Source organism: Psammomys obesus, unplaced genomic scaffold (genome assembly GCF_907164565.1).
Source record: "Psammomys obesus unplaced genomic scaffold, mPsaObe1.curated_primary_1811, whole genome shotgun sequence".
Classification (NCBI taxonomy): Eukaryota; Metazoa; Chordata; class Mammalia; order Rodentia; family Muridae; genus Psammomys; species Psammomys obesus.
The window spans coordinates 3,152,046-3,177,079 of NW_026587032.1; the positions used below are offsets into that span (position 1 = coordinate 3,152,046).

Genomic DNA, 25,034 nt, shown 5'->3' on the forward strand with positions numbered 1-25,034 from the left:
AAATCTGGCTTAGGACTTCCAGAATGCCACCCATCCATCATCTAAACCAGTATCTCTTACCTTTGCTAGATCATCACATCTCTCCTCTCAAGAGACCTGTGGTTACTCTGGGTTCACCCTGATAATTCAGGTGCCCACCTCCTTCAGGATCCCTAATTTAATCACTGCTGCAAGATACCCTTTACTTAATAACATGTTCATGGGATCCTGGAATTAGGACGTGGGCATATTCTGCCTGCTACATCCAGTTTGTATGATGCCAGTCAATAAGCTTGAAACGGAAGTAAATGAAGGAGGAGAAACGGGACATGGTCACAAAGGTTCCTATTAGTCAAAGTAAGGATTTTGGATATCATTCTGGGATAGCATGCCCTGGAATCAGCAGGAGAATTACATCATGGTTTACATTTTATGAACATCATTTTGGCTGGGTGTAGAGGCAGGGGGGCCAAGGGTTCAAGGTCATCCACAGTTAAACAGCAAATTCAAGTATATGTGTGTGTGTGCTCTCTCTGCATGTACACTGTTATGGCAGAAGAGGACATCAGATCCCAGTGGAGATGGTTGTGAACCACCATGTGGTTGCTGGGAATTAAACTCAGGACCTCTGGGAGAGCAGACAGTGCTCTTAACCGCTGAGCCATCTCTCCAGCCCCTCTGTCATTATTGTTGGTCTGCACTGCTGTAGTCTAACAGTAGCCACAGAAGATGGATAATGAACACACATGGACTTGTCCAGATAATATTGGTATGGGCAGCGGCATTGAATTTAAGTAGCATTTATGTATTATCACATATCCATATTCTCATGGTTTTTTATTAAGTAAAGTTTTAGAGCCCCATGGCAAAGTTTGGTGAAGTAGTTTACAATAATCCATTTCGTCTAATGAATGTCTATAGGAAAAGAGTTCATAACCTTCAAAACAATGTAAAGATTAAAGAATGCTGGGAGTAGTGGCGGTGCATGTTTTAACTCCAGCACTGGGGAGGCAAAGGAAGGTGGATGTGTTCAAGGCCAGCCTGGTCTACAGAGTGAGTTACAGAACAGCCAGGGCTACACACACACACACACACACACACACACACACACACACCTGTCAAGAAAAACCCTTTCTTGAAAAACCAAAATAAGTAATGTTTTAAAAAGAGTAAGTTGCAGATATAATACTCCTTTGCCTCTAAATACATAAATGGGGTTTTCCCTGCAACAACATTACATCACTGGTCCTCAAAGCAAAGTATCAGGGCCAAAAGCAGTAACATCATCTGGAACATACTAGAAACATAACCTAGAGGACCCCAAGCCAAGGCCAGCTGATACTGAGGACCTCTCTGTAGTTATAGAAAGAAATGAACATGACTTCAAAACTAATGTCTTACGTATAGATATTATTTATCAGTGATTGTAAAGTACCAGTAATGCCTCTGCTAACAAAGAATGGGACACTGAGACTACCAGGAACCACTACCAAGCCAGGTATGTGTTGCAGGCTTGCAATCCCAGCACTCTGAGGTGGATGAAGAAGGATCAGGAGTTTAAGGACGTCCTTAGCTACATAGCAAGCTGGAGGCCAGCTTGGGCTACATGAAACCCTGTCTCAATAATGGTAATAATTTTGTTAAGGCAAAGTGGCCAAAAATCATCAAACAAGTGCAATTCAGAGGACGTAGTTAAGTTTTCCTTTTTTTTTTTTTTTTTTTTTTTTGAGACAGGATTTCCTGGAACTTGTTCTGTAGTCCAAGGCCTCAAACTCAGAGATCTTTCTGCTTCTGCCCTCAAGTGCTGGCATTAAAGTTATGGACCATCACTGCTTGGCTTAAGCTTTCCTTTTTATTTTTAATTATGTATTTATGTGTGCGTCTGAGTGTGCACATATCCACGTGTGATTGGCGGCACCCTGGTAAACCAGAGGCAGAAGATTCCCCCAGAGCAGGAGTTACAGGTAGCTGTGGTGTTTGAGCTGGTCTCTTAGAGAACAGTATGTATTCCTGATCGCTGAGCCACCTCTCTGAGCCTTTAAGGTTTCTTACAATGGCCACTTGGGGGTTGTCAGAGAGGAAAACCAAGAGCAGACTCCAGTGAGTTATGAAAATGGAGGCTCAGTGTGCAGGAGACAATACCATCCAGAGGAGCAAAGGAGTAGAGATGTTGAAAGAAGATAACAGTAACAACAGTGGCAACCCATGCCAACAGATCTGTGACAAGTGGTACTGTCTGCAGAATGTTGTGAATGGAGGTCCTGCTGAATCTTGACAAGAAGGAAATGGACTCAAAGAACCAAAGGTGACAAAGCTAGCACAATGTGTAGAAAACTTTTTTTTTTTTTTTGAGACAGGGTTTCTCTGGGTAGCCTTCGTTATCCTGGAACTCACTCTGTAGACAAGGCTGGCCTCGAACTCAGAGATCTGCCTACCTCGCCTCCAGAGTGCTGGGATTTAAAGGTGTGTGCACCACCACACCTAGCTTGGAAAACACCTTTTAAGAGGAGCAAAGGATCTGGGGGCTGGAGAGATGGCTCAGAGGTTAAGAGCACTAGCTGCTCTTCCTAAAGGTCCTGAGTTCAAGTCCCAGCAACCATACGGTGGCTCACAACCATCTAGAATGAAATCTGGTGTCCTCTTCTGGCATGTAGGCAGAACATTGTGTACATAATAAATAGATAATCTTAAAAAAAAAAAAAAAAAAAAAAAAAGCAAAGGGATAGGAAGGAGGAGCTGAGGGGCCAAGAAAGGTTTTGTTCCTTCCAGGTGGGACATCTTACCTGAAGCTGGTCCCTAGAGGCTTACAAACAACTGCAACCTAGGCCTCATCTCTGCAGATTTGGACTTAATTGATCTGGAGTGTGGCTAGAGATGTTTAAAGAGCTCCCAAGTGATTTTTGGTATGTAGTTAAGATGGGGAGCTACTGCCACACACAGTAAAACAACAAAAACAAACAAACAACGGATGCAAGACTTCACAGCTCTAGCCAAAACCTTAAATAGCCAAGGGTTTAAATGATCAGGATTAAGAGCACTTGCTGCTCTTGCAGAGGGCTGGGTTTCAGTTCCCTCCGCCCACACGGCTCACAACCCTCTAACTCCAGTTCCAGGGAATACCAGGCATTGGATGTGGTGCGCTCACACACACTTGCTCGCAAAATACTCTATACATAAAGATAAATCTTAGAAAAATTGTAAAAGAAAGGTTAAGGTATCACAGCCAGCAAACGTGATCAGCACCCCATGAGCTAGAAGACAGACTGCCCTGAGACAGGGTCTCAGGTAACCCAGGCAGGCCTCAAACTCGCTATCTTGGGGACCAACTGAATTTCCATCCTCCTGCCTCCATCTCTCAAACTCTGGGATTACAGGCACCAAGGACCGGCCTGTGAGGAGTTGGAGATCAAACCTAGAACTCCGAGCATGCTTGGCAACAGTGTACCAAACCGAGCCTCCTCCTGGAGCCGGCAAATCAAATTTTCCTATAGACGTGCACACGCGAAGCCCTTCTCGCTCTCCTGCTCGCAGCAGCCGCCGCGCCAGCGCCAGCACGCATGCGCAGGCCGACCGGGCGCGAGCCGGCAGTCCCCGCGCGCTCCCGCCGTTCCTCTCCCCACCGTGGCCGCGGCGCGGGAAGGGCAGCGAGCAGCCGCGATGGCCGACGAGATTGCCAAGGCTCAAGTGGCCCAACCCGGCGGCGACACGATCTTCGGCAAGATCATCCGCAAGGAAATCCCCGCCAAGATCATCTTCGAGGACGACAGGGTAGGCTTGCGGCCGGGCGACACGCCGGCGTTCCCTGAGGAGCCGCGGGCCTGCGGCGACGCTCGGCCCGGCTGGCCTGGCCCTGCGCCCGCGTGGCCCCGCGGCGCGTGCCTGCGCTCCGGTTACGCGTTATCGGCCGCTCGGCCCGCCGCGTGCCGCCGAGGTGCCGCGGGCGGAGGCCCCGGAGGTGACGCCCCGTCCGGGGCCCCTGTGAGGGCCGATCCGTGGGGTGACGCCCTCCGGGGCCCCCGAGGCCGCCACCCACCTCGCAGGCGTCAATCTGGCCCGCGAGAAACCCGATCGTGCCCCCGGCGCAATCTCCGCGATCTCCCGCGCGCAGCGGTCCCCGCACTGCGAGGTGACCGGGGAGGCCAGGGCCATCAGCTCCCCGGTCCCGCTGCAGAGGGTGCCCCTGGGCTCTGGAATCAACCCTTCAGCCTTTTAGAAAAACATTGCTTTAGGTTGCTTTGTGTACATATATATGTATATGTATATTGTGTGTGTGTGTGTGTGTGTGTGTGTGTGTGTGTGTGTGTGTATATATATATATATATAAATAACATATGTCGCTTTCACGTGCCCCAGGCTGACCCCGAAATCGCTGAGTAACTAACTGGGGCTGACCTTGAACCCTTAATCCTCCTGCCTCCGCCTGCCAGATGCTAGGATTGCAGGCGGCCCACTACGCCACTTACTCCCTGCTGAACAAGAAAACAGTTATGGTGCAAGATCAAAGGGTTAATTATTTATTTATCTATTTTTCTTCTGTGATAGACATGAAATCGCGGTCGACATTGAAGACCATTTTTGTAAATTACTTCCTAGTTCTCACTGGGTGGGAGCTTGGCCCGTTGACTAGAAAGTTTTGTATATGGTTTGTTCAGTTCACTTTAAGAAATAGGAGAAAGCATTAATGCTACTGGTAATGTTCATAGCGATCCAAAATATTACCCCAAATTTAATTTGGTTCCTTGAGGTGAGTTTTATTTAAATTGCTTGTATTTGTCACCAGTTGGGGCAGTGTCTTTGTCTTAGAAAAAGCCCCGTTTCATCTAAAAAAGTTTGAAGTTGTTGTAGCATGCCCTGTAATATCATCCAGAAGGCTGAGCCAGGAGTTACAGACCAGCCTGTATTATAAAGTGAGACCCTGTCTCAAAAACAAAGCAAAACAAAACAGGAAAAGCTTTAAACACAAAATCATCCCCCTGGGATTCTTGCACTTGGAAGGTGGAGGCAAGAGAAACAGTACAAGTTCAGCCCAACCTGGTCTACAAGAAGACCTCACTTTCAAACAAACAAACAGAACCACAGTTGTTTTGATAAATGGTCTTTGAAATAATGACTGAACTTCGTTATAATTGGCTGAAACATTCTAAGTGACACAGCATTTTGTAGGGTACAGCAAGTAAAATTATTCCCTAGCCAAAAAAAAGTATGGTTGGGTTCCATAAGGAAGAGAGCAAGAGCTATAAAACACCCACACAGGCAGTAACCTGCAAAGTAAAACAAAACTACAGGCAATTGCGCAATGAGGACTCTGATATGGAAAAGGTGGGAAGGGGAAGGGAATCGGGTTTGTTTCTGATTGTATAATGATAGAGGTTGGGGAGATGGTTCAGTAGCTAAGAGTGCTTACCCTGAAATCTAAGGATCTTTGTTCGAAAATTTTCCTTCCTGTTTTTTGAGACAGGGTCTCTCTGTGTATTTCTGGCTGTCCTGGACATCCCTCTGTAGACCAGGCTAGCCTCAAACTCACAGAGCCTGCCTCTGCCTTCCCGAGCGCTGGGACTAAAGGCGTACGTCACCTCGAACTGCTAAAAGAAAACATTTAATTGGGAGCTTGCTTACAGTTTCAGAGGTTTAGTCCATTATCATGTAGGAGAGCATGGAGAGAAAGAGAGATTCCCTGATGACTAAGCATTCTAATAAGTGAGCCTATGAGGGCTGTTCTTATTCAAACCACACACATTGTCACAGATCAGGGTCACTGCCTCGAAGTGCTTGTCCTTGATCACTCAGTCTAAAGCACATCTTTTTGTGGTAATCATCCACCTCACCCTTTACTTTTATAACATGTCTGACCTCTAAGAATTACGTCTCTGCCTAAAGTCCATCCACCGTAAAGACTCTAAAGTTACATGAATAGGATCATGAAGCCATGTGAATTGTGTACAGTTCTGTTTTTCTAGCTCAGTACCTCCCATTCAGTTAATGCTTAATACTTGTCAGAGAGTATGTTTTAGCCTCGTGGGTGATAGACTAACGCGTCTGTTTTTTTTTTTTTCCCCCTAGTGTCTTGCTTTTCATGACGTTTCCCCTCAAGCACCAACACACTTTCTGGTGATACCCAAGAAGCATATATCCCAGATTTCTGTAGCAGAAGATGATGATGAGAGTGTAAGTACATTTCTTACACATTTTATTTCACTGATTTTGTAGTTGTTGTTTTGGGTTTTTTGACCCAGGGTGTCTCTATGTGGACCAGGCTGGCCTGGAACCCAACAGAGACTGGCCTGCCTCTGTCTCCTGAATGTTGGGATTAAAGGCATGCTCTACCATGCCCAGTTTGACTGCTTGTTATTTAATGGCCAGAAGTGTACATTTCCTATGTTTAAGAAACTTGTTTTTTCTTTCCCAGCTTCTAGGACATTTAATGATTGTTGGCAAGAAGTGCGCTGCAGATCTGGGCCTGAAGCGGGGTTATCGGATGGTGGTGAATGAAGGTGCAGACGGGGGACAGTCTGTCTATCATATTCATCTTCATGTTCTTGGGGGTCGGCAGATGAAGTGGCCTCCTGGTTAAGCAGGCTGGGGTTAATTTTCCCTTCTCTAGGTAGAGATTCATTTGGTAAGCTCTAGTGCATTAAATGACACACACAGTTTTGCCTGAACATGGAGAAATTGAAGCGATCATTCAAAACTTCTGTACCTAATAAAAGATGTTGCTGCATGCCTCTGAGTGGGGTTTTATCCTGGGACTGTGCAGTGGGATGATGAGGGTAGATTCATCATAGAGGTTTCTCATATACGTGTTGCTAGAGATTAGACTCGGCTTCAACAAGCCAGGCAGGGGATCTACCACTAAGATAGGTCCACAGATTTAATCCCAGTACTCAGGAGACAGAGGCAGGTGGATCTCTGGGAGTTCTAAGTCAGGCTGGTCTACATAGTGAGACCCTGTGTTAAAAATAAAGAGATAGGCCCACAACCCAACTTTATTGCAAGGAGGCCTGGCATTTGAACATTCTGGCAGAATCGTATAACTGATCTTTGATAATTAAAAAAGTTTGACTTAAAATATCCTGAGGCTATTATTATTTAAAATATCTGAGGCTATTATTAATTCAAGAAGTTTCCTCTCACCCTTTTCCCACGTACCCCCCTTTTTTTGAGACAGTTCAATGTAGCCCAGCTAGTCCAAAAGTCACTTAAGTAGACAAGGCTGGCCTCAAACACATAGGTCTCTTCTGCTTCCCAAGGGTTGGGATTATAGGCTTGCACCATTATGCCTGCCCTTGAATATTGTTTGGATAGATTTAAAAAACTGGCTTTATATGTAACATTTTTTTCCATTTTAAAAATTTTGTATAGATGATACATCTTTTACAATGCCTTTCATGGCCACTTTCTCTCCCCTGTCATTTTTCTGGTTTTCTCCTTTATGTTGTGGCAGAGTTTTGGAAGGATCTGTGGCGTGGTTCAGAATGAAGCAGGAAGCATGAGTCTGCTTTCTCCAGCATACTTCCTGCCCTGATGGACCATTCTCTTTCTCCTGCGCAGGACCTCTGCCTTCAGTTGTCCTGGGACAGACACGCACACTCATGAGGCAGCCAGTCTCCAGGATAGCACTCAAGAATCCTCTTGTAGTCTTCCATCTTGGTGTCTTCTGAGTCAGGGCCTACCTGTCAGACTAGCAGTATGGCAGAAGGAAGATGGGAGTTCCGAGGTTAGGTTTGTATGTATGTGTCTGTGTGTTTTGTAGACCAGGCTGGCCTCACATAGATCTGCCTGCTTTTGCCTCCCTGAGTGCAGGGATTAAAGGCGTGCACCACAATGCCCATCTATGAGAGTAGGTCTTAAAGGGTGATCTGGCCTATACCATGGTCTCGGGGATGGCTTTCTTCTATAGACCAATGCCTATGTTCAACACATAACTTACCTCTGCTATGATGCTATAGGGAGGAGGGGCCTTTGTTAGGTGATAGAGAAAAATGACTGGCTTCCTTTGCCATGCAAGGATGAATCAGAAGACAGCCATCTGTGAACCAAGGAGCAGGCCCTTTTGAGGTCCTGAACTTTGAGAAAGAAGTTGCTATTAGAAGCCCAGTTAATGGCACTTTACAGCATCTGGAACAGGCTATGGCATTCCCTCTGGGGGAAGCCAGTGTCTGTGGCTGAGGAACTTCAAGCAGCCTACTGAGAGGCCTGTGATGAGAACAGATCTGCAAAGAGCTAGTGCCAATGTCCCTGTGAGCAAATTGCACTGGCATTGAACCCCTCTGGAACTGGAGTTAAAAGTACTTGTAAGCTGCTATGTGGATGCTAGGGATCCAACTCATCCTCCGTAAGCGTAGCAAGCGCTCTCCTCCACTAAGCACTCTTAGTCCTTGGCAGAGTATTTTATTGCAGTTTAGGAAAGAACTAGCAGTTCTGCAAAAGCAAGCTTGTACCTAAGTAGAACATCATGGGCATCTGCCTAGAGCAACATAAATGTAAGGGGCACTTGCAGCTTCTGGCTACCTCTCCTAGAGGGACTCCTTGTCCCCAAAAGAAGCCGCGCCGACCAGTGAGAACTGTTGCTGCTCCACCCAGCTGGGATGCAAGCCCTTGACTCAGGCTCTGCCAATCAGATGCACTTATCTGGGACTTTCAATCTGAAACTAATGACACGGGAACAAGGACAGTGGGCACTTCATTCTGGTGTCCGTGGCAGCAGCTTCAAATTGGCAGGCACAATGATGTCTGTGTTGCCAACCCTTGGATCCAGTGTTGAATGCCAGGGAAAGACAACAGTTCAGGCTGGTTCCTGTGTCCAGCAGCAGCGGGCGTCCTACACACTGGCTCCCCGGCTCTGCTTTGATGGTGGCTTTTCTTCATAGCTAGTCTTTATTCCTGTTTATTCCCTGATTTAACCTGTGGGTCATCCACCAAGCATTGTTTCACAAACGTAACTGACAGAACTTAGTGGAATCCTGTTCTGACCCTTACTGAAAAGTGAGACTGGTGAAGAGTGGAGACTGGCTAATTGTTTGGGATGAAGGAGAATGCAGTGGACATTAACAGTGGAGTTTTCAGAGCCTGTGGGAACTAGCCAAGGAGTGGAGGAATTAATTTGTGTACTGATGTGCCAATTTAAAGGCATGGCTTGGAGCTTCCAAATGCAAACACTGTAGGAGTATATGAAGGATACTACAAGATAAAGAACTGGGAGCTGGGCTCAGTGGCCCATCCCTATAATCCCAGCACTCAGGGAGGCAGGTCACTATTTGAGTTTGAGGCCAGCCTGGTCTACAAAGTGAGTCTAGGACAGCCAAGGCTACACAACCCAGTCTCAACAAACCAACAAACAAAAACAACTGCGGCAATCTTCTGACTGCTGTTTTGTTTTTTCAGACAGCATTTCACTGTGTAGCCCTAGGCTGCCCTTTGTAGACCAGGCTGGCCTTAAACTCAGAGCGCTAATGTCTCCTGAGCGCTGGTATTAAAGGCATAGACCACCATGCCTGGCCTGTTTTGTGTGTGTGCATATGCGGTGTATGTGCATGGGGGGGGGGCATGGTTACAGGCACCTGTGCACATACATGGAGGCCGGAGGCAGGCACTAGATACCATGCTCTGTCACTCTGCCTTAATCCCTTAGGACAGGATCTCTCTCTCAACCTAGAGCCAGGCTTAAGGCCAGCCGGCCCCAGAAGTCATCTTGTTACCACCCTTCCCAACTCTGGAGTTACAAGCAGGAGAGGCCACACCTGGTCTTAAGTGGAGTTCTGGGGATTTAGACCCAAGACATGATTGTGCAACATGTGCCCTAACCCACAGAGCCATCTTTCCAGCCCCCGTATGTTGTTTTTCCACCATGTAACCCAGGCTAGCCTTAAACTCTGACTCCTAGGTGTTGGGTATGGACGGCACCACCATACCCAGCTTTTATTATCGCTCCCGATAGTACTGAAATTGTGTTTTGTGACAGGGTCTCATGTAGCCCAGGCTGGCCACAAACTTACTATGTAGCCAAGGATCTTGGACTCTGATCCTTCTGTCTTCCCTTCCTAAATGCAGGGATTAGACGCGCACCTAGCTTCTGTTTTTTGAGACACAATCTCTCTTGTGGGGTTGACCTTCAACTCACTATATAGCTGAGGGTGACCTTAAACCTCTGGTTCTCCTGCCTTCACTTACGTGCTGGGATTACAGGTGTGTGCTGCCAAATCAATTTCAAAAGTGCTGACATCTTCACAGTGACAGTATCAGAATTGTAAATAATTAGCTCAACTGTCAATTTAAAACCCAGGGGCTTTCCTGTGACTCTGCTGTAAGACTATGTAAGAAATTTTGCAGAACACACCCCAGTAGGGGAAGATGTAAAAAGGTGGCACGCCCAACACAATGCTGGGTTCTCAGCACCACCAAGTGTTTATGCTTAATTGACACACATATACAGTCTCCAAGGAAAGCTAAAACACTGATCAGGAAAGGGTGGTAGCTAAATATTTGCAATGAACTATGCTTGTGAATTTAGTTGACAAACCACACCCAAATCCCAACCTACTGAGCCTCCCTTGTCAGCTGGAGCTGGCTCCTGCTGGGTGAGGAGGGAGGGAGGAGAGACAGACAGACAGACAGACAGACAGACACACACACACACACACACACACACACACACACACACGTACTCGTCCTTTCCATGTGTCTGTGGTAAGCATGTGTGTGTTCACGTCTGGACATGCATGTGGAGGTCTGAAGTTGGTGTCAGGAATTTTGTGGGAGCTGTTTCATCCAGCCACTGACATTTATGTGGGTTCAAGGAACCCAAAGGAGCCTTCTTGTATGATAAACTGGTAAATACTGTCACCCTTAGCTGCTGAGCCATCTCCCCACCCCAGAAGATGGCTGATTGTTTACAGCCCCTTTCTCAAAATTTCACGTTTCTACTGTAGCTGTTCTCTAAAAGGAGTAGGTAGAGTCTGCTGGTGCCTGATGCTTCCTCCAGGCAATTCTTGCATTTCTTTCTCTCTTCTCCCCACCTACTGTTATTATGTGTTAGGAGATCCCAACCAGTTCCTGCATCCCATGCCTGCATATGTCTACTTTCAGCATTTTGGAGGCTGAGGCAGGAGGATTAAGAGTTCTAGGCCAGCTTGGAATACATATGGACATGCTGTCTCAGAGAAGAAGGGGAGGGAGGGAAAGAATAAAAAGACAACCCAGGTTCTGGAGAGGCGGTTCAAGAGCACTGGCTGCTCTTGCAGAGGACCCAACTTCAGTCCCTAGCATTCACACAGCAGCCCACAACTCTTCTAGGTGATTGTGCCCTCTTCTGGCATCCATGACACCAGGCACTCACAGGAAACACACACATACTCAGGTAAAACACATACATAAAATAATTTTTTAAAAAGCTGGGTGGTGGTGGCACATCCTTTAGTCCCAGCATTTGGGAGGCAGAGGCAGAGGCAGGAGGATCTCTGTGAGTTTGAGCCCAGCCGTTTACAGAGTTCCAGGACAGTCAAGGCACAGAGAAACAGAGAAACAGAGAAACCCTGTCTTAAAAAAAAAAAAAAAAAGCAAACAAAACTGTTAAGATTCAAACCCAGAGGAAGCAGCTGAAGTACCTATTTAACATATCAAAGCAAACCTGGCCTCCAGGCTTTTCCAGCATCCCGTAGTCCCTACCTGTTACTGGGTATAGTTGGCATACTGGGACCCTTACCCCGAACTTTCCAGCTCAGGGGCTGGACTGCTCTTATCCCAGAGGTTCTTCTCTAGATAATTGAGATCTACTCTGTCTTCACATCTCTCTCTGCCCCTCTCCTCTCTGTATATGTTATCTATCTATCTATCATCTACCTACCTACCTACCTACCTATTTTTTATTGATCTATCTCTGCTTATTCTTTGCCTCCCTGGCTGCATGGCCACTTCTTTGGCCTCATCCTTTGAGACTGGTGAACAGGTTTATTTGGGAATAAACCTGCTTTTATACTTTTAATTCAGCTTGAATTGGCTCATTACGTCAGTGGAGAAACCCACTGAAAACAAACACACAAGACCCCCCGCGTTCCACCAAATGTTTGGCTGTGGGTCTCCGCATCTGTTTCTGTTGCTGGGTAGAGCCTCTCAGAGCACAGGTATGCTAGTCTCCGGTCTGTAAGCATAGCAGAGTATTGTTGATAGTGTCAGGGTCGGCTCTCTCCATAGGGTAGGTCTCATGTTGGGCCAGGCATTGTTTGGCTCTTCCCTTAATCTCTGCTCTATCTTTGTCCCTGCACACCTTGTTGGCAGGGTAAATTTTGGCTGAGCTTGGGGAGATTGGTATAAGGATAGAGGGACCCGGAGGGGACAAAAACTCCACAAGAAGACCAACAGAGTCAACTAAACAAGGACCATGGGGCTTCACAGAGACTTTCACCAACCAAAGAGCATTCACTGACTGGACGGACCTAGGCCCCCTACACATATGTAGCTGATGGGAAGCTTGGTCTTCATGTGGGTCCCCTAGCAATTAGAGCGGGGCTGTCTCTGACATGGACTCTTGGCTCTTTTTGGATCACTTTCCCCTAGCTGGGCTGCCTTGTGGCTTGTGGAAGGGGATGCACTTAGTCCCGAAGCGACTTGATTTGCTGGGGCAGGTTGGTGGTGGCTCTCCTTTCCTGAGGAGAAGGGGAGGGGGAAAAGGTGAAGAGGCTAGGAGGGAATAGGACCACGAAGAGAGGAGGGAGGAGGCTGTGATAGGGATGTAAAGTGAATTTAAAAACAAAATGTTAACAAAACAAAACACAAACTTAAAAATGGCAATCGGCCAAAGTCTTTTAGGGCATTGAAAATACTTTATGAGAATAGCATGATGGATTTGTTTAAGTGCAAATATATCTCACACATGGCCTACCTAATGAGACCCTGTCTCCAAAACCAAATATCAACAATAAGATTAAGCATACAGTAACCATATGGGCCAAATAAGCACATATGCACATTCATTTGTAAGCATAAAATTAAGAGAAATAAAAATAGGAATGAGAGGCTGGAGAGGTGGCTCAGAGTTTGAGAGCACTCTCTGTTTTTCCAGAGATCCTGATCCACAGCAACCACATGATGACTCACAGCAATCTATAATGAGACCTGGTGCCCTCTTCTGGCGTGCAGGTGTACATGCAGACAGAACATTATGTATGTAATAAACAAATCTTTTTAAAAAATAGGAATGAACCTTGAGTGTGAACTTTGTGGGATTGTGATATGTCAAAGTGGATGCATTAATGTAACAAATGTACCGTTGTGGGCTCACCAGTAATCGAGTTGTACATGCATGGGGCAAGGGATAGACTTTACCTTCAGTGTTTCTAGGAACCTAAAACTACTCTTTTAAAAATTATCATTTTTTTTTTTAAATAAGGAAAGAAGCAAACCAGGAGATACACAGTGAGCAAGTTCATGGCAGGATTCTCAGCATCATGAGCCACTGTAGAATGTTGATCAAAACCACAGTAAGGGGCCACTTCACACCCTGTAGGATGACTATAGTCAAAGGTAGTGTTGACAGAGGCAGAGAAATTGGAATCCTCATAACTGTTGATGGGATTGAAAATGGTTCAGCTACTCTGAAAAATAGTTTAGCAGCTCCGAAAACACAAGCTGGTTATAATGGCTATAATCCCAGCATTGGAGATAGAGGCAAGGATCCCTGACATTTCAAGGAAGGACAGCCTGGACAACACAGGAGGGGTGGGAGTCAGGGTCAGGCCAGCTAGACACCTTTGCAGAAAATATAAATGGCTAGTAATGTTTATTATTAAAAAGCCTTTAAGTATTATGGTGGTGTTATCTAAACCAATATCATAATCAATAAAAGACACAGACACCTGATAGATTTTAGATAAGCCTTATTTTACCCAGGGCAGGGCAGATAATTAACCTTCTTAAACTACCCTTTATCTCCCAGTCCCATATACCATGCCATTGCTTTAATCATCCCTATCCGGGCTACGTCCCATCCATAATCCATAAACACTTGTACGTGTGTCTCCTCTGGGCTGCTTCCTCCATCCACGCTGATCTGGCCATGTGCTGCTTTCCATGCTAACCCATGACTGTAGAGGAATTTTAATTAAGAACATGGCTGTTCTGGCAAGAGATCACATCCAAAAAACCTTCTTTGTCTGTGTGATCCAGCTGGAATAGAAACACGCCTTTAATCCAGGAGACAGAGGAAAGCAGATCTGAGTTCAAGGCCAGCCTTGTCCTCTCCTCCAAGGTTAACAGTTCTTGTTCATGTGTTTTTCCATTCCACAGAAGTATTTCTGTTCTTTAACATCCTATCCCACCCTAGCCTGATATAGAGCAATTATCAGGTAATAAAAAGTTTAGATCCAGGCATGGTGGTACACACCTTTACTCCCAAAAAATAAAGGTAAAAATAGTTTGTAGAAGGGAACTCCCATGTTTGAAAGTGATGTCTAATTGAATGGCAAAAACACTGATGAATCAGAAAAGATTTGACAGAATAGGATATGCCCAACTCTTATGTGAAGAGAGAAGAAAGGAGTTTTACCAGGTCAGATACACAGAGACAGGTTGAAGAGAGAACAAGCTAGACATAGGTGAAGATACAACAAGCCAGAGAATGAGGAGCTAGAAGATTAGAAAAGATTATTGGAGTTTGAGGCCAAGCAGAGCAATTCAGAGGCAGAGAGAAAAGCCAGAACGAATAAGTTAGCTGGGAGAGGAGTTTGAGCCAGAACAGCGGGAGTTGAACCAGCCAGCCCAGAGCTTAGTAAGAACAAGAAAGGGTGAACTTATTCACCAGTGAGTCTCAAAGGTGGAAAATGTTCTAGGCCTATGTTAGATTGTACAGAGGCTAGAAGCTTCTAAGGCTAGGCCTACTTTAGCAGATAGAAGCAGTAATCTCCTGAGACAACAGCAGAAACAGGAGAATAAAAGCACTTTTACACATGGTGGCTGTTAGTGTATAGGCAGCCTGCTTCTGGGTTGCCTGGTAACCTATGATGTCATCATGTGTTCCCACCAGGTGTGTGGCAGACACAGTTCAGCTGCGCATGTATAGGCTATAAAAGGACCAACCCGCCACTTTGTCTTTCTGTCTTACCTTCCTCTCTTCTCCCTTGCTCTCTGCCTCACTTTCTTTCCTGGTGGGGGGCCCACCATGTCTCTCTCTTTCCTTTTCTTCTCTATCTCTCCACCTCCATCCAATAAATCTCTTTCATAGAATATCTGTTGTGTGCATCATCATTTTAGTGGCTCTGCTTCCTTCTTTCTCCTACTCTCCTCTCTCCTCCTCCCACAATCTTGTCCTCAAAGCTCTCAAACCTTAGCTCCACCTCTCATTTCTGCCCTGCCCAGGCTTCAGCATTTTTTATTAACCAGTGAACTTCAAATTACGTTAGAGCAAGGTTTACACAATAAGGACAGATGTACGTGAGAATGTTCTCGTAAGAGACAGCAAGCAGGAGAGAGTCTTGGAAAGGGACTCTTATCCCTAAACATCTGCATTCAAGTGTGGATGGGGCAGTGAGAGGCTGAGAAGAGGCCAAAATCTACAGCTCCATCCCTCTGCGCTACGACCGCCAGATTGGAGAATTTATAGTCATCAGGGTTGGTTCTACCTACACTGTCAGGTGCACTTTGATGAGGGGAAGGCCGCCTTCCTGGAGCTAGATTTGCTGGTGAAGAGCATGCTGGCCGTGCACCGCCTGGAAGAATTCTCAGCCACAGCATTCAGTTCCCCTGGGTCCCAGCTCCATCTGTGCAAGGCGTCTGAGCTGTTGCTGCTTTGGCCAGGGTCTTCCCTTCAGATCCATACCCTCCCCTGGGCTCACCTCAAGGCTTCCTCTTTCCTTACCTACTTTGGACTCTTTGAAGTTCTCTGTGGGGTACTTCTCTTCCAGATTCACTAAACTTTACCCAAACATCTCCCAAAGCACCATGACCACCCCCATCCCCTATCCTAAGCCAGAGCTGCTCCTTGCTCCAGTCCTGTCTCCAAGGGCAGCCAGCCCTTGTTCACATGTTTTCCATTCTACAGAAGTATTCCTGTCCTTAAACATCCCATCCCACCCCAACTGTCCACCTCACTAGCTCCCAAAGCCCCACTTCTCCCTGACTCCCCAGGCCACAACCCTCAGGATACTGTGTTTACTAATTATGTGTGTCAGGCACTAAGATGGGCTGGACTTGGGAGCAGGAAGCCAAAGAGTGTGGGACTATGTCAGAGGTTTCCAATATGAAGGGTAAGAGCCCAAGAGGAGCTCCTCCCTGGATCCCTGTGGATTTTGAAAAATGTTAGATGAATATTAAAGAGAATAAATCATAAAAAAAGAGAGACAGCAAGCAAACCTTAGGGAGCAAAATAATTAACAATCAAATACAAAACACCAGACCATATTGTTACAAGACATAGCAAGACCTTGTCTCAAAACACAAAACCCCAGAAAGGTTAAACAGAATACTCACATAGCCGATTGCATAAGCATAGGAACAGGTCTACCCCGAACCGTGCACACACTTAAGAGAAGTGGTCACATTATAGTTTGAAGGTAAAAGGCCCTCACAGACTTATGAACTGGGAGCTTGGCTGCAGGCTGATGGGCTTTTGGGAGGCCAATGGCTCTGACCCATGGCTCTGATCATGATGACACCATTGGGAAGTACTGAAAAGCAGGAGGCCTAGGTGGAGAAAGTGCCAATAGGAGGAGGTCTTTCCTTGGTCTCCACTTCCAATCTGCCATTAAGTGTCCTCTGCCACACTCTCCTGATGCCCTGATTCTCTACCTCACCTTAAGCCCGAAGTAGACCTAGCTGACCTTGTACCAAAGCCCAGAAAGGCAAGCAAAACCAGTCTTTCTTCCCTTAACTTGATTTTAACAAGTATTTGTCACATGACAAAAAATCTAACTAGCACACACATGTCCCACAAAAACCTGTCCTGGAGTGGCCAGAGCAACATTACCCAGAATGGCCAGTGCATATACAAATCACAAGCACATTTAAACATTTTAAAGATTTATTTTAGGTGTGTGTGTGTGTGTGTCTGTCTGTCTGTCTGTCTGTCTGGTGTATAATCTGTGTGGATGGGAGTATGCAGAGACTAGAATAGGGCATTGGATGCCCTGGAGCTGGGGTTACAAACGTTAAGGGTAATAGAATTTAGCTCAGGCCCTCTGGAAGAACAGCAAGTGTTCTTTGCTGGGGTAACCTACCACCACACGTGGTGTTATCAACTGGCTATGAATCTGTGCCCCCTATATTCTCAATTGTTAATTGCTGTACTGGCAGGATATGTGATACTGTCATTTCTATAGCCCACATGACCTGCTTTCTATATGTAAATGTTTGTTGCCTCCTCACCTGTCCAAAAAGATGTAAACAGAGTGATCAACGATTATCTGAGATTATCACGTTAAATTAAAGGCAAGCTGTGGGTCTAGAGAGATGGCTCAGAGGTTAAGAACACTAGAAGATCTTCCAAAGGTCCAGAGTTCAATTTCCAGCAACCACATGATGGCTCACAATGAGATCTGGTGCCCTCTTCTGGCCTGCAGGCATATGTGCAGGCAGAACACTGTATACATAATAAATAAATCTTAAAAAAAAAAAAAGTGTGTGTGCTCTCAATCTGGCCAAAAGGCAATGCTAAGAGATAGACAGGGTGTAGTGTTGCTGCCGATTGGTTCAGAGTGAGTCAGCTGTGAAACCTCTTTCCCTATGCTAACAAGCCCTTCTGTGTTAGAAAGAAGGAACGGCTTTTGATGAATAAAGAGCTGGAGCTGTAGGAGGAAGAGAGCAACAAGGATGAGACAGAGGCGGGGTGGTCAAGACGTGGTGGCAGAATGGTTGGCTCAAGTCTGGATGGCTAGCTCAGGAAACTGCTCTCAGCAAAAAGGCTAGAAGGCTTATACTATTCAGACATCTCCGTGTCTTTATTATTATTAAACCCCAAGATGGACCCCAAAAGCTCCCACAATTGCCCTTAACCACTTAGCGATCCCTTCAGCCCCTTGCAATGTCACAAGTGCATTTAAGTGATCAATAAACAAAACATATTTTACCCCAATGAGGGCATTTTATTTAGCAATAAAAACAATAAAGTTGCTATGACATTTGGATGCTAAATGGAGGAAGCTGGTCATAAAAGGTAACAACCTGACGCTTATGGTGATGTATGGGTCGTGGTCCTACTGTGGGTGGGGGTCTGTGCTGATGTATCCACACCAGAGACCATGTTGTCCATGGTCTGTGCTACAGCCTGAAGCCATGTTGATGTCTGTGGTCTGGGCTGCCCTCGAGGGTCTTGTCTGGGCCCATGGTCCACCGTTATGTTGCTGCACAGGCAATTCAACGGGAACTTTAGGGTCCTGACAACAGCCTATGTCACCACTTGGGCCAGGTGTTTGAGACATAACCCGTCTGACACTCTCACCCGCTCTGTGTTTTGGTTTCTCTCCCCATCTCTGACTTTTCTCTTCTGAGGTGCCTCACCCATCCCTCTTCTCTTTTCTCCTATGCCTTCCACTGTCTCTCTGTCTCTGTGTCTCTCTCCACCTCTGTACAATGAATCTCTTCATACCAGCTCTGTTGTGTGTGGCATTCTTTAAACATCTTGTTACACCTACTGCAGCAGGAGGCCATGTTTGTTTATGGTCTGTGTGGCCACCAGAAATTGTGTGGAGGCCCATGATCTGTGCTCCTGATGACTGTGAAGCGCAAGCAGGCTACGTCTGGTGTGAGATTGATGACTGCAGGTGCACAGTTGAGACAGAGGGACATGGAAGGCATCTGTGACAAACCCTACACAGACACCCAAAAGTAAAAGCCTAGGCAAGAAGCTTTTAGAGAGAACTCTTAAAAATCCTGCACTCGGGAGGCAGAGGCAGGCAGATTTCTGTGAGTTCAAGGCCAGTCTGGTCTACAAAGTGAGAACAGGACAGTCAAGAAACCCTGTCTCAAAAAAAAAAAGGTTCTGCAGAGGGTTCTGGAGGGAAAGGCCTCAGTTCTCTAGTGAAGGGACCAGTCACTAAGGATTTGAGCATGCTCCAGTGAGTATATAGATATCACAAACTGGGCTTTTAATTTTTTTTCTATTTGTAAAAATTTCTATTCTTATTTTATTCTTATTTTTTTCTTGGTTGGGGGAAGATCACAAGGGTGGGGAGGTAGGCATGGAAGGTCTGGGAAGTGAGTGAGATCGGGTTCATGATGTTAAACATTGCCAGAGAACCAACAAAATGTCATGTTGAAAAGAAAAGAAACCAGAAAGAAAGAGAGAAAAAAGTGAAAATCAAAATCAACAGAATTTCACCAATCAACACCAACATTTTAGTCCCTCAACTGTTCATTTTTATAAAATGTGGTGTCATTTATAAGTAGGTTTCTTCTTGGAGTTATGCTGGAGGCATCTATATCACTGCAGTCAAAAGATCTATTTGGCCTATTCTCATTTGAAGCCTGGTTTGTTTTCCATACAGCCTCACATGACTGCTGGGTCACCACACACAGATTTCATAGTGATTTTAACTCTATCCACAAGGAGGCAGCAAACAACTATGCTAAGACCTTGCATGCTTTTCATCCCAGCACTTGAGAGGCAGAAGCAGGCAGCCCTCTGGAAGTTTGAGGCCAGCCTGATCTAGAGCTGGGCCAGCTGGGGCTACACAGTAAGGAAATGTCTCATTTAAAAAAAAAAAATTTTTTTTAACATTATCTCCTTTATATGCATAAGAACACTGGAGGTGGCCAGAGTAACTGTGTGTGGATTCCAGGACAGGATTGTAATGCTGTTTTCTGACTCCTCAATGGTCAAGTTCTCAGCATTCTGCCTGCATTTAATTCAGCTCTAGGCACAGTACCAGGGAGACTATGGTGCATACAGGGATAAATAAGAGGGTTCCTGCCCGTCAGCAGTCGTTATCAGGTGTGAGGACAGATTTATCCACAAATAGATGAGTGGTTACACAGCAGAGTAAACAGAAGGGCCCAAGAAGGCAGGAGACTCGCTCTGATAGTGGTGCTGGGCTTGGCTTTATCAGAGAGGAGAGATAACAGAGTTCAGGCTGGAGAGACATTGCTCAGTCCCCCGGCGCCTCTCATCAGAACACCCACACAAACTTGCAAGCGTTACATTCTGGTTTCCAGGAAAGAAAGCTGGTAGTCAGCATGGTTAAGAAACTACACCAAGGCTAGGGAGCGGTTAAAATGCCTACTGCTCTCCCAGACGTCCTGAGTTCAGTTCCCATCACCCGTGTCCAGTGGCTCACAGAAAGGATCTCATGTAACTCAGGCTGGCTTCACTCATTACATAGCCAAGGATGACTCTGAATTTCTAATCCTTCTGCCTCCACTTTCCAAGGGCTAGGATTGCAGGTGTGTGTTACCCCACTTGGGCTCCAACTTTGTGCATGCTGGGCAAGCATGGAACTGACTGCTCTCTATACCATCCAGAACTCACATTTTAATATAGATTTCGCAGGCCCACAAAGAGTAGTGGCTGTAGACAGACAAAGCAAGGGGAGACTTCTAAGTTAAAAAAAATGTGGGTAGAAAGCCTGGGAGGCAGGAAATAAAGGCATGTTGAGGAATGGCAAGGGGGTCAGTGTGCCTAGACAAGAGAGAAATCTAAAGAAACTGAGTACTGCCAGGCCTGGTGGCACAGGCTGAGCCCAGCCTGAGAAGAGCTAGGCAAACAAGAATATTCCACTGTATTTTATTTGCAACTATAGCGAATGACATCACAGGTGCTATAAAAGATTAATTTGGTGCATTGTGTAATAGAATAAGGACACTAGTTAGGGGTTGTTAAAGGAATCCTAGCCAAAGATAACTACAAAAGCAATGAGTGCCAAAAGAGATACATTTCCCCATGGTCCCGAATCTCATTAGATGCCAGGGAAGACAGAAGAGATGACTGTGACGAAGGTCTCCTTGGTAGGCAGCCAGGAAGATGTGAGTGAGGCTTATGAGAGGTGGATGGGTAGAGCTACACAGTGGCAAGATGGACACAGGCAGCTGGTACCTGAACCCCAAAAGAAATGACCCAGGAAGCTGGCCAGGTAAAATCTTTCTATAAGATTCATCAGGGAAACCAGGTGCAGTGGTGCACGCCTGTAATCCCAGCACTCAGGAGGCAGAGGCAGGTGGATCTCTGCGTTCACAGCCAGCCTGGTCTACAAAGTGAGTCCAGGACAGCCAGGAATACACTGAGAAGCCCTGTCTCCAGAAAAAACAAACAAACCAACAAACAACAAACAAAACAGAAAGGCAACAACAAGAACGATTCAGGAGGGACAGCCAAGCATATATCTGCTATTGCAGTTCCTGGGACACAGAGGCAGAAAGGTCAAGAATTCAAAATCATCCTCACCAACACTCTTGAGTTTAAGGCTCACTTCAGCTATAAGAGATTCAATTTCACTTTGGTAGTGCACACCTTTAATTCCAGAACTCAGGAGGTAGAAGCAGGTAGACATCTTGAGTTCAAGGCCAGCCTGGTTTACTGAGTTCCAGTTAACCAGGGCTATAAGGCCAGACAGACAGACACACACACCACAAAAGGTAGTTAAAAAATGAGGTTTGGGGCTGGAGAGATGGCTCAGTGGTTAAGAGCTCTGTCTGCTCTTCCAGCGGACCCAGGTTCAATTTCTAGCACCCACATGGCAGCTCACAACTGTCTGTAACTCCCTACAGTTTCAAAGGAACCGATACTATCACACAGACACACATATAGACAAAGCACCAATGCACGTAAAATAAACAAAAATAAAATAAAAAAAAATGAGGTTTGATAGAAGGGGGGGGGGAGAGAAAAAGAACAGAGGCATGTTCCAAGACTCAAGATAGGCCAGTGTAATTATATCCAGAAGTTTCTGGAATTGGGTGGGGGATGGACCACAGCGTTCCTGCAGAGATACTGGCCAGCAGGATGGGTCCTGTGAGAGGCTGGCTTTCAGCACCGTTCAATTACAGCTCAAACACCTGTGTCCTTGGGAGGTCACGTCTCACAGCTTGCCCTGGAATTAGAGATGCTGTTTGTTCTGTTCTTTTCCTCTGTGGTAAATATCCTGATTTTCCACCCAGTTCTTGTGTTTGGACATGCCCTCATTTTCCCAGAAACTCACTCCACAGTTCTCTGTGGCTTCCCGCTTCCTCCCAGCCCAGCATTCCAGCACCAGCCAATCTGTCTACCACCGTCCCTGTTCAAGACAATTCCTAGCCCAGGTCTCCTCTTGTTTTCTCTTTGAAACAGGGTCTCCCCAAGCAGCTCAAGCCATGCTCGAATGTACTATTATCCTGCCTCAGTCTCCCAAGTCTCAGTTATTATTACTGCTACTATTATTATTATTTTGAGACGGGGCTTCTCTGTGTAGCCCTGGCTGTCCTGGAGCTTGCACTATAGACCAGGCTGGCCTTGAACTTAGAGATCCACCCATCTCTTCCTCCCAAGTGCTGGAAATAAAGGGGTGTGCCACCACACACCTAGCTTGTTTTGAATTATTTTGATACTATTGCTTCCTTCTCCCCATTACAAGCATGAACCGCCATACTGGGGTTATGCAGTCCTGGGGAGTAAACCTAGACTTTGTGCCCGTTAGGCAGGCACTCTACCAACTGAGCCACATCCCTAGCCACTGGCACCTGGGGAGCTTAGAAAATAATACTTTATAACTCCCCAAACAAAGGCCTCAGAAGCCACGTCTCTTTATCCTGTCCTCCTGTTTGGAGCTCTTCTTTCTCCTCCTTAAACCAGGCCGTGGAGACTAGAATCTTTTTCTTGAGATAAGTCATAGAAATGGGAACCCGTTTCCCACAAAGCAGTTGCGAACCCTAACACCATGACTTGTCTTTCCCTGCCTTTCTGTCTTAGAGTTAGCATAAAGAAATTCTCTGGTCTGACAGCATATATGCCTTCTTTGCAAAGGGCTGGCTGTACCCCATATCAAAGATGACAGGCTGCACAGGAAGGCCTGGCTCAGTCGCCTGAGTCTGTGAACACCAGCTCAAACCGCTTTCGTCCAATTACATTTTTATGTGGTTGACCCTGCTTCATGGCAAGCCCAGTATAAACACAGAGAGCTATCCCTGAGTGTCTTGTTTTTGATATTACGGACCGTGTGTCAGGTGAAACTATGATCAAGTAAATCTGCTTCTTGCTTTTTTGGTTTTGTTTTGCCGGCCTGCCAATCATTACAGCAGTGCCAACCATGTGCCTTTAAAGTTGGTGGGTCCCCTGAGAACACGTTATGTGGTTTCTTACGAGATATCTACCACAGATTTGGCAAATCTTGGCTGCTCAAGCAGAGGTACCAGGTTCCCTGTCAATTACAGCATCTCAGGGAATCCTCCGGGGACAGGAGTACAAGCTTGTCATAGCACAGCGCTCCTCGTGATGCTGAGACTTGCTGGGGCTGAATGACCTAAGGTCACACAAAGCTGTGAGTAGGGGTAAGGACATGCTGGGTGAATGCACTTGTCCCCTAAGTGAGTTTGTCCTGAGTGATTGGCTGTGGGGAGCAGTAAGTGACAGACTGAACCAGGCAGGACTCAGGTGTGTAGGACAAGTGTTGAGCAAGTGCTGTGTATATGTGTGTGTCTGTGTGTGTGTGCACGTACGCATGTGTGCCCAGTTGTGTAGAGGTCAGAAGACAACCTCCAGGAGTCCGTTCTCTCCTTTCACAATGTGGGTGAAATCAAACTCAGATCATTAGGTCAGCAGCTAGCGCCTTTACCCTCTGGCCATCTTGCCAGCCCTGCCTTGTTTTGAGGCAACGTCTGTCACTAGGTTGAATGAACCCTCTGTGTACGTTAGGCTGATGGCTAGTGAGCCCCGGGCATCTGCTTGTCTCTGCCTCTCTAGTGCTGGGATTGCAGATGTGGGCCACACAGCCACCTTTTAAAGGATTTCTTTATTTTTGCTGTTTTGTGTGCGTGCACATATGTGTGCCATGGGAGTGCATGGTGCCTCCCAAACACAGAAGAGGGTATTGGATCCCCTGGAACTGGAATTAGAGAGAGTTTGAATTGCCCTGTGTGTACCGGGAACCAAACCTGGGTCCTCTGCAAAAACAGCAAGTGTTCTTACCTGCTGAGACATCTCTCAAGCCCCCACACAGCTATCTTAAAACAAACAAACCAAATCCCCAAAAAAAACATGAGTTCTGGGGATCAAACTCGGATTTTTAGGGTTGCGAGGCAAGCATTTTACACACAGCTACACCCTGCCTCCCCCCACCCAGCCCCAGTGTCTTTCCTAATCTACCATCTCACATGGTGTTACCATAATGCTCTAATAATGGGACCATTAGACTAAATAATGAGGTTAAGGCAGTGAAATAACCTTCAAGTGCTCAGTCACCTCTGGCTCTTGCCTTCTGGGAAGCCCTGAGCCTGGCTTCAAGGGGAGGGAGTGTGCAGAATGGACACTCCCCAAAGCCCCTTTAGCTCAGGTCATTGAGCACCACAGGCTCTGAGCAGCCAGCCCTCCCAGTTTGGAAATTCTTGACCAGGAACCTCCTGTTCTCTCAAATTGCTCAAGTGGTGGAGGGGCCAATTTCCTGCGGTTTAATAAACAGGCTGTTTATAGCCAGGAGCCGTCACGGGGCAGGAACCAGCAGGGACAGGCCAGGAGGTCACGCTGCTTCTGGAGTGTGTGACTCCTCATAAACACCCTCCCCTCTCCAGTGAGCCTCCCAGAATGGGACGACTCATGGCTGGTGCGGAGGCAGACCTCCAAGAACCATACTTCTTTCCTTCTTTTCACAGTGCTTGCCTTTCTCCCTTCCCCTATCTGCTCTCCTGTCCCATCCCCCTACCCCCTCACAAACAACCCCCATCTTCTCTAGTGGACAAGAACACCTTTTCAGAGGATCTGCACCTGCTAACTTTGAGTGGGTGATTGATCTTTCTCAGCTTCAGTATTCTGGTTCTATTATCCTCCGCTCTAACCTTCTCTCTAAAAGAGAAATCCTTTCTCTTTTCTCCCTGCCTGCTCCAACCCTGTCCCCATTGCCAGTACTGGCCATGTTATCCAAATGTGCTTTGCTGCCGTGGGAGATGGACCAAGG

The 25,034-nt window shown here is 46.4% G+C and overlaps 1 protein-coding gene across 1 annotated transcript; it reads left to right on the plus strand.

Annotated features, from left to right (window-relative positions):
- The first annotated feature begins 3,533 nt into the window (after window positions 1-3,533).
- On the plus strand, window positions 3,534-6,697 carry Hint1 (histidine triad nucleotide binding protein 1). Its single transcript, XM_055602907.1, has 3 exons — window positions 3,534-3,747; window positions 6,040-6,144; window positions 6,386-6,697. Exons 1-3 carry the CDS (start codon window positions 3,637-3,639, stop codon window positions 6,548-6,550), a joined length of 381 nt encoding a protein of 126 aa, XP_055458882.1. The 5' UTR covers window positions 3,534-3,636; the 3' UTR covers window positions 6,551-6,697.
- Window positions 6,698-25,034: the final 18,337 nt, after the last annotated feature.

Bases quoted from the DNA above. Each gene is read 5' to 3' on its own strand.
- Hint1 (XM_055602907.1), top strand. From the start codon at position 3,637: ATGGCCGACGAGATTGCCAAGGCTCAAGTGGCCCAACCCGGCGGCGAC. The intron at 3,748-6,039 runs GTAGGCTTGCGG...TTTTCCCCCTAG, and splicing joins TCATCTTCGAGGACGACAGG to TGTCTTGCTTTTCATGACGT. The intron at 6,145-6,385 runs GTAAGTACATTT...TTTCTTTCCCAG, and splicing joins CAGAAGATGATGATGAGAGT to CTTCTAGGACATTTAATGAT.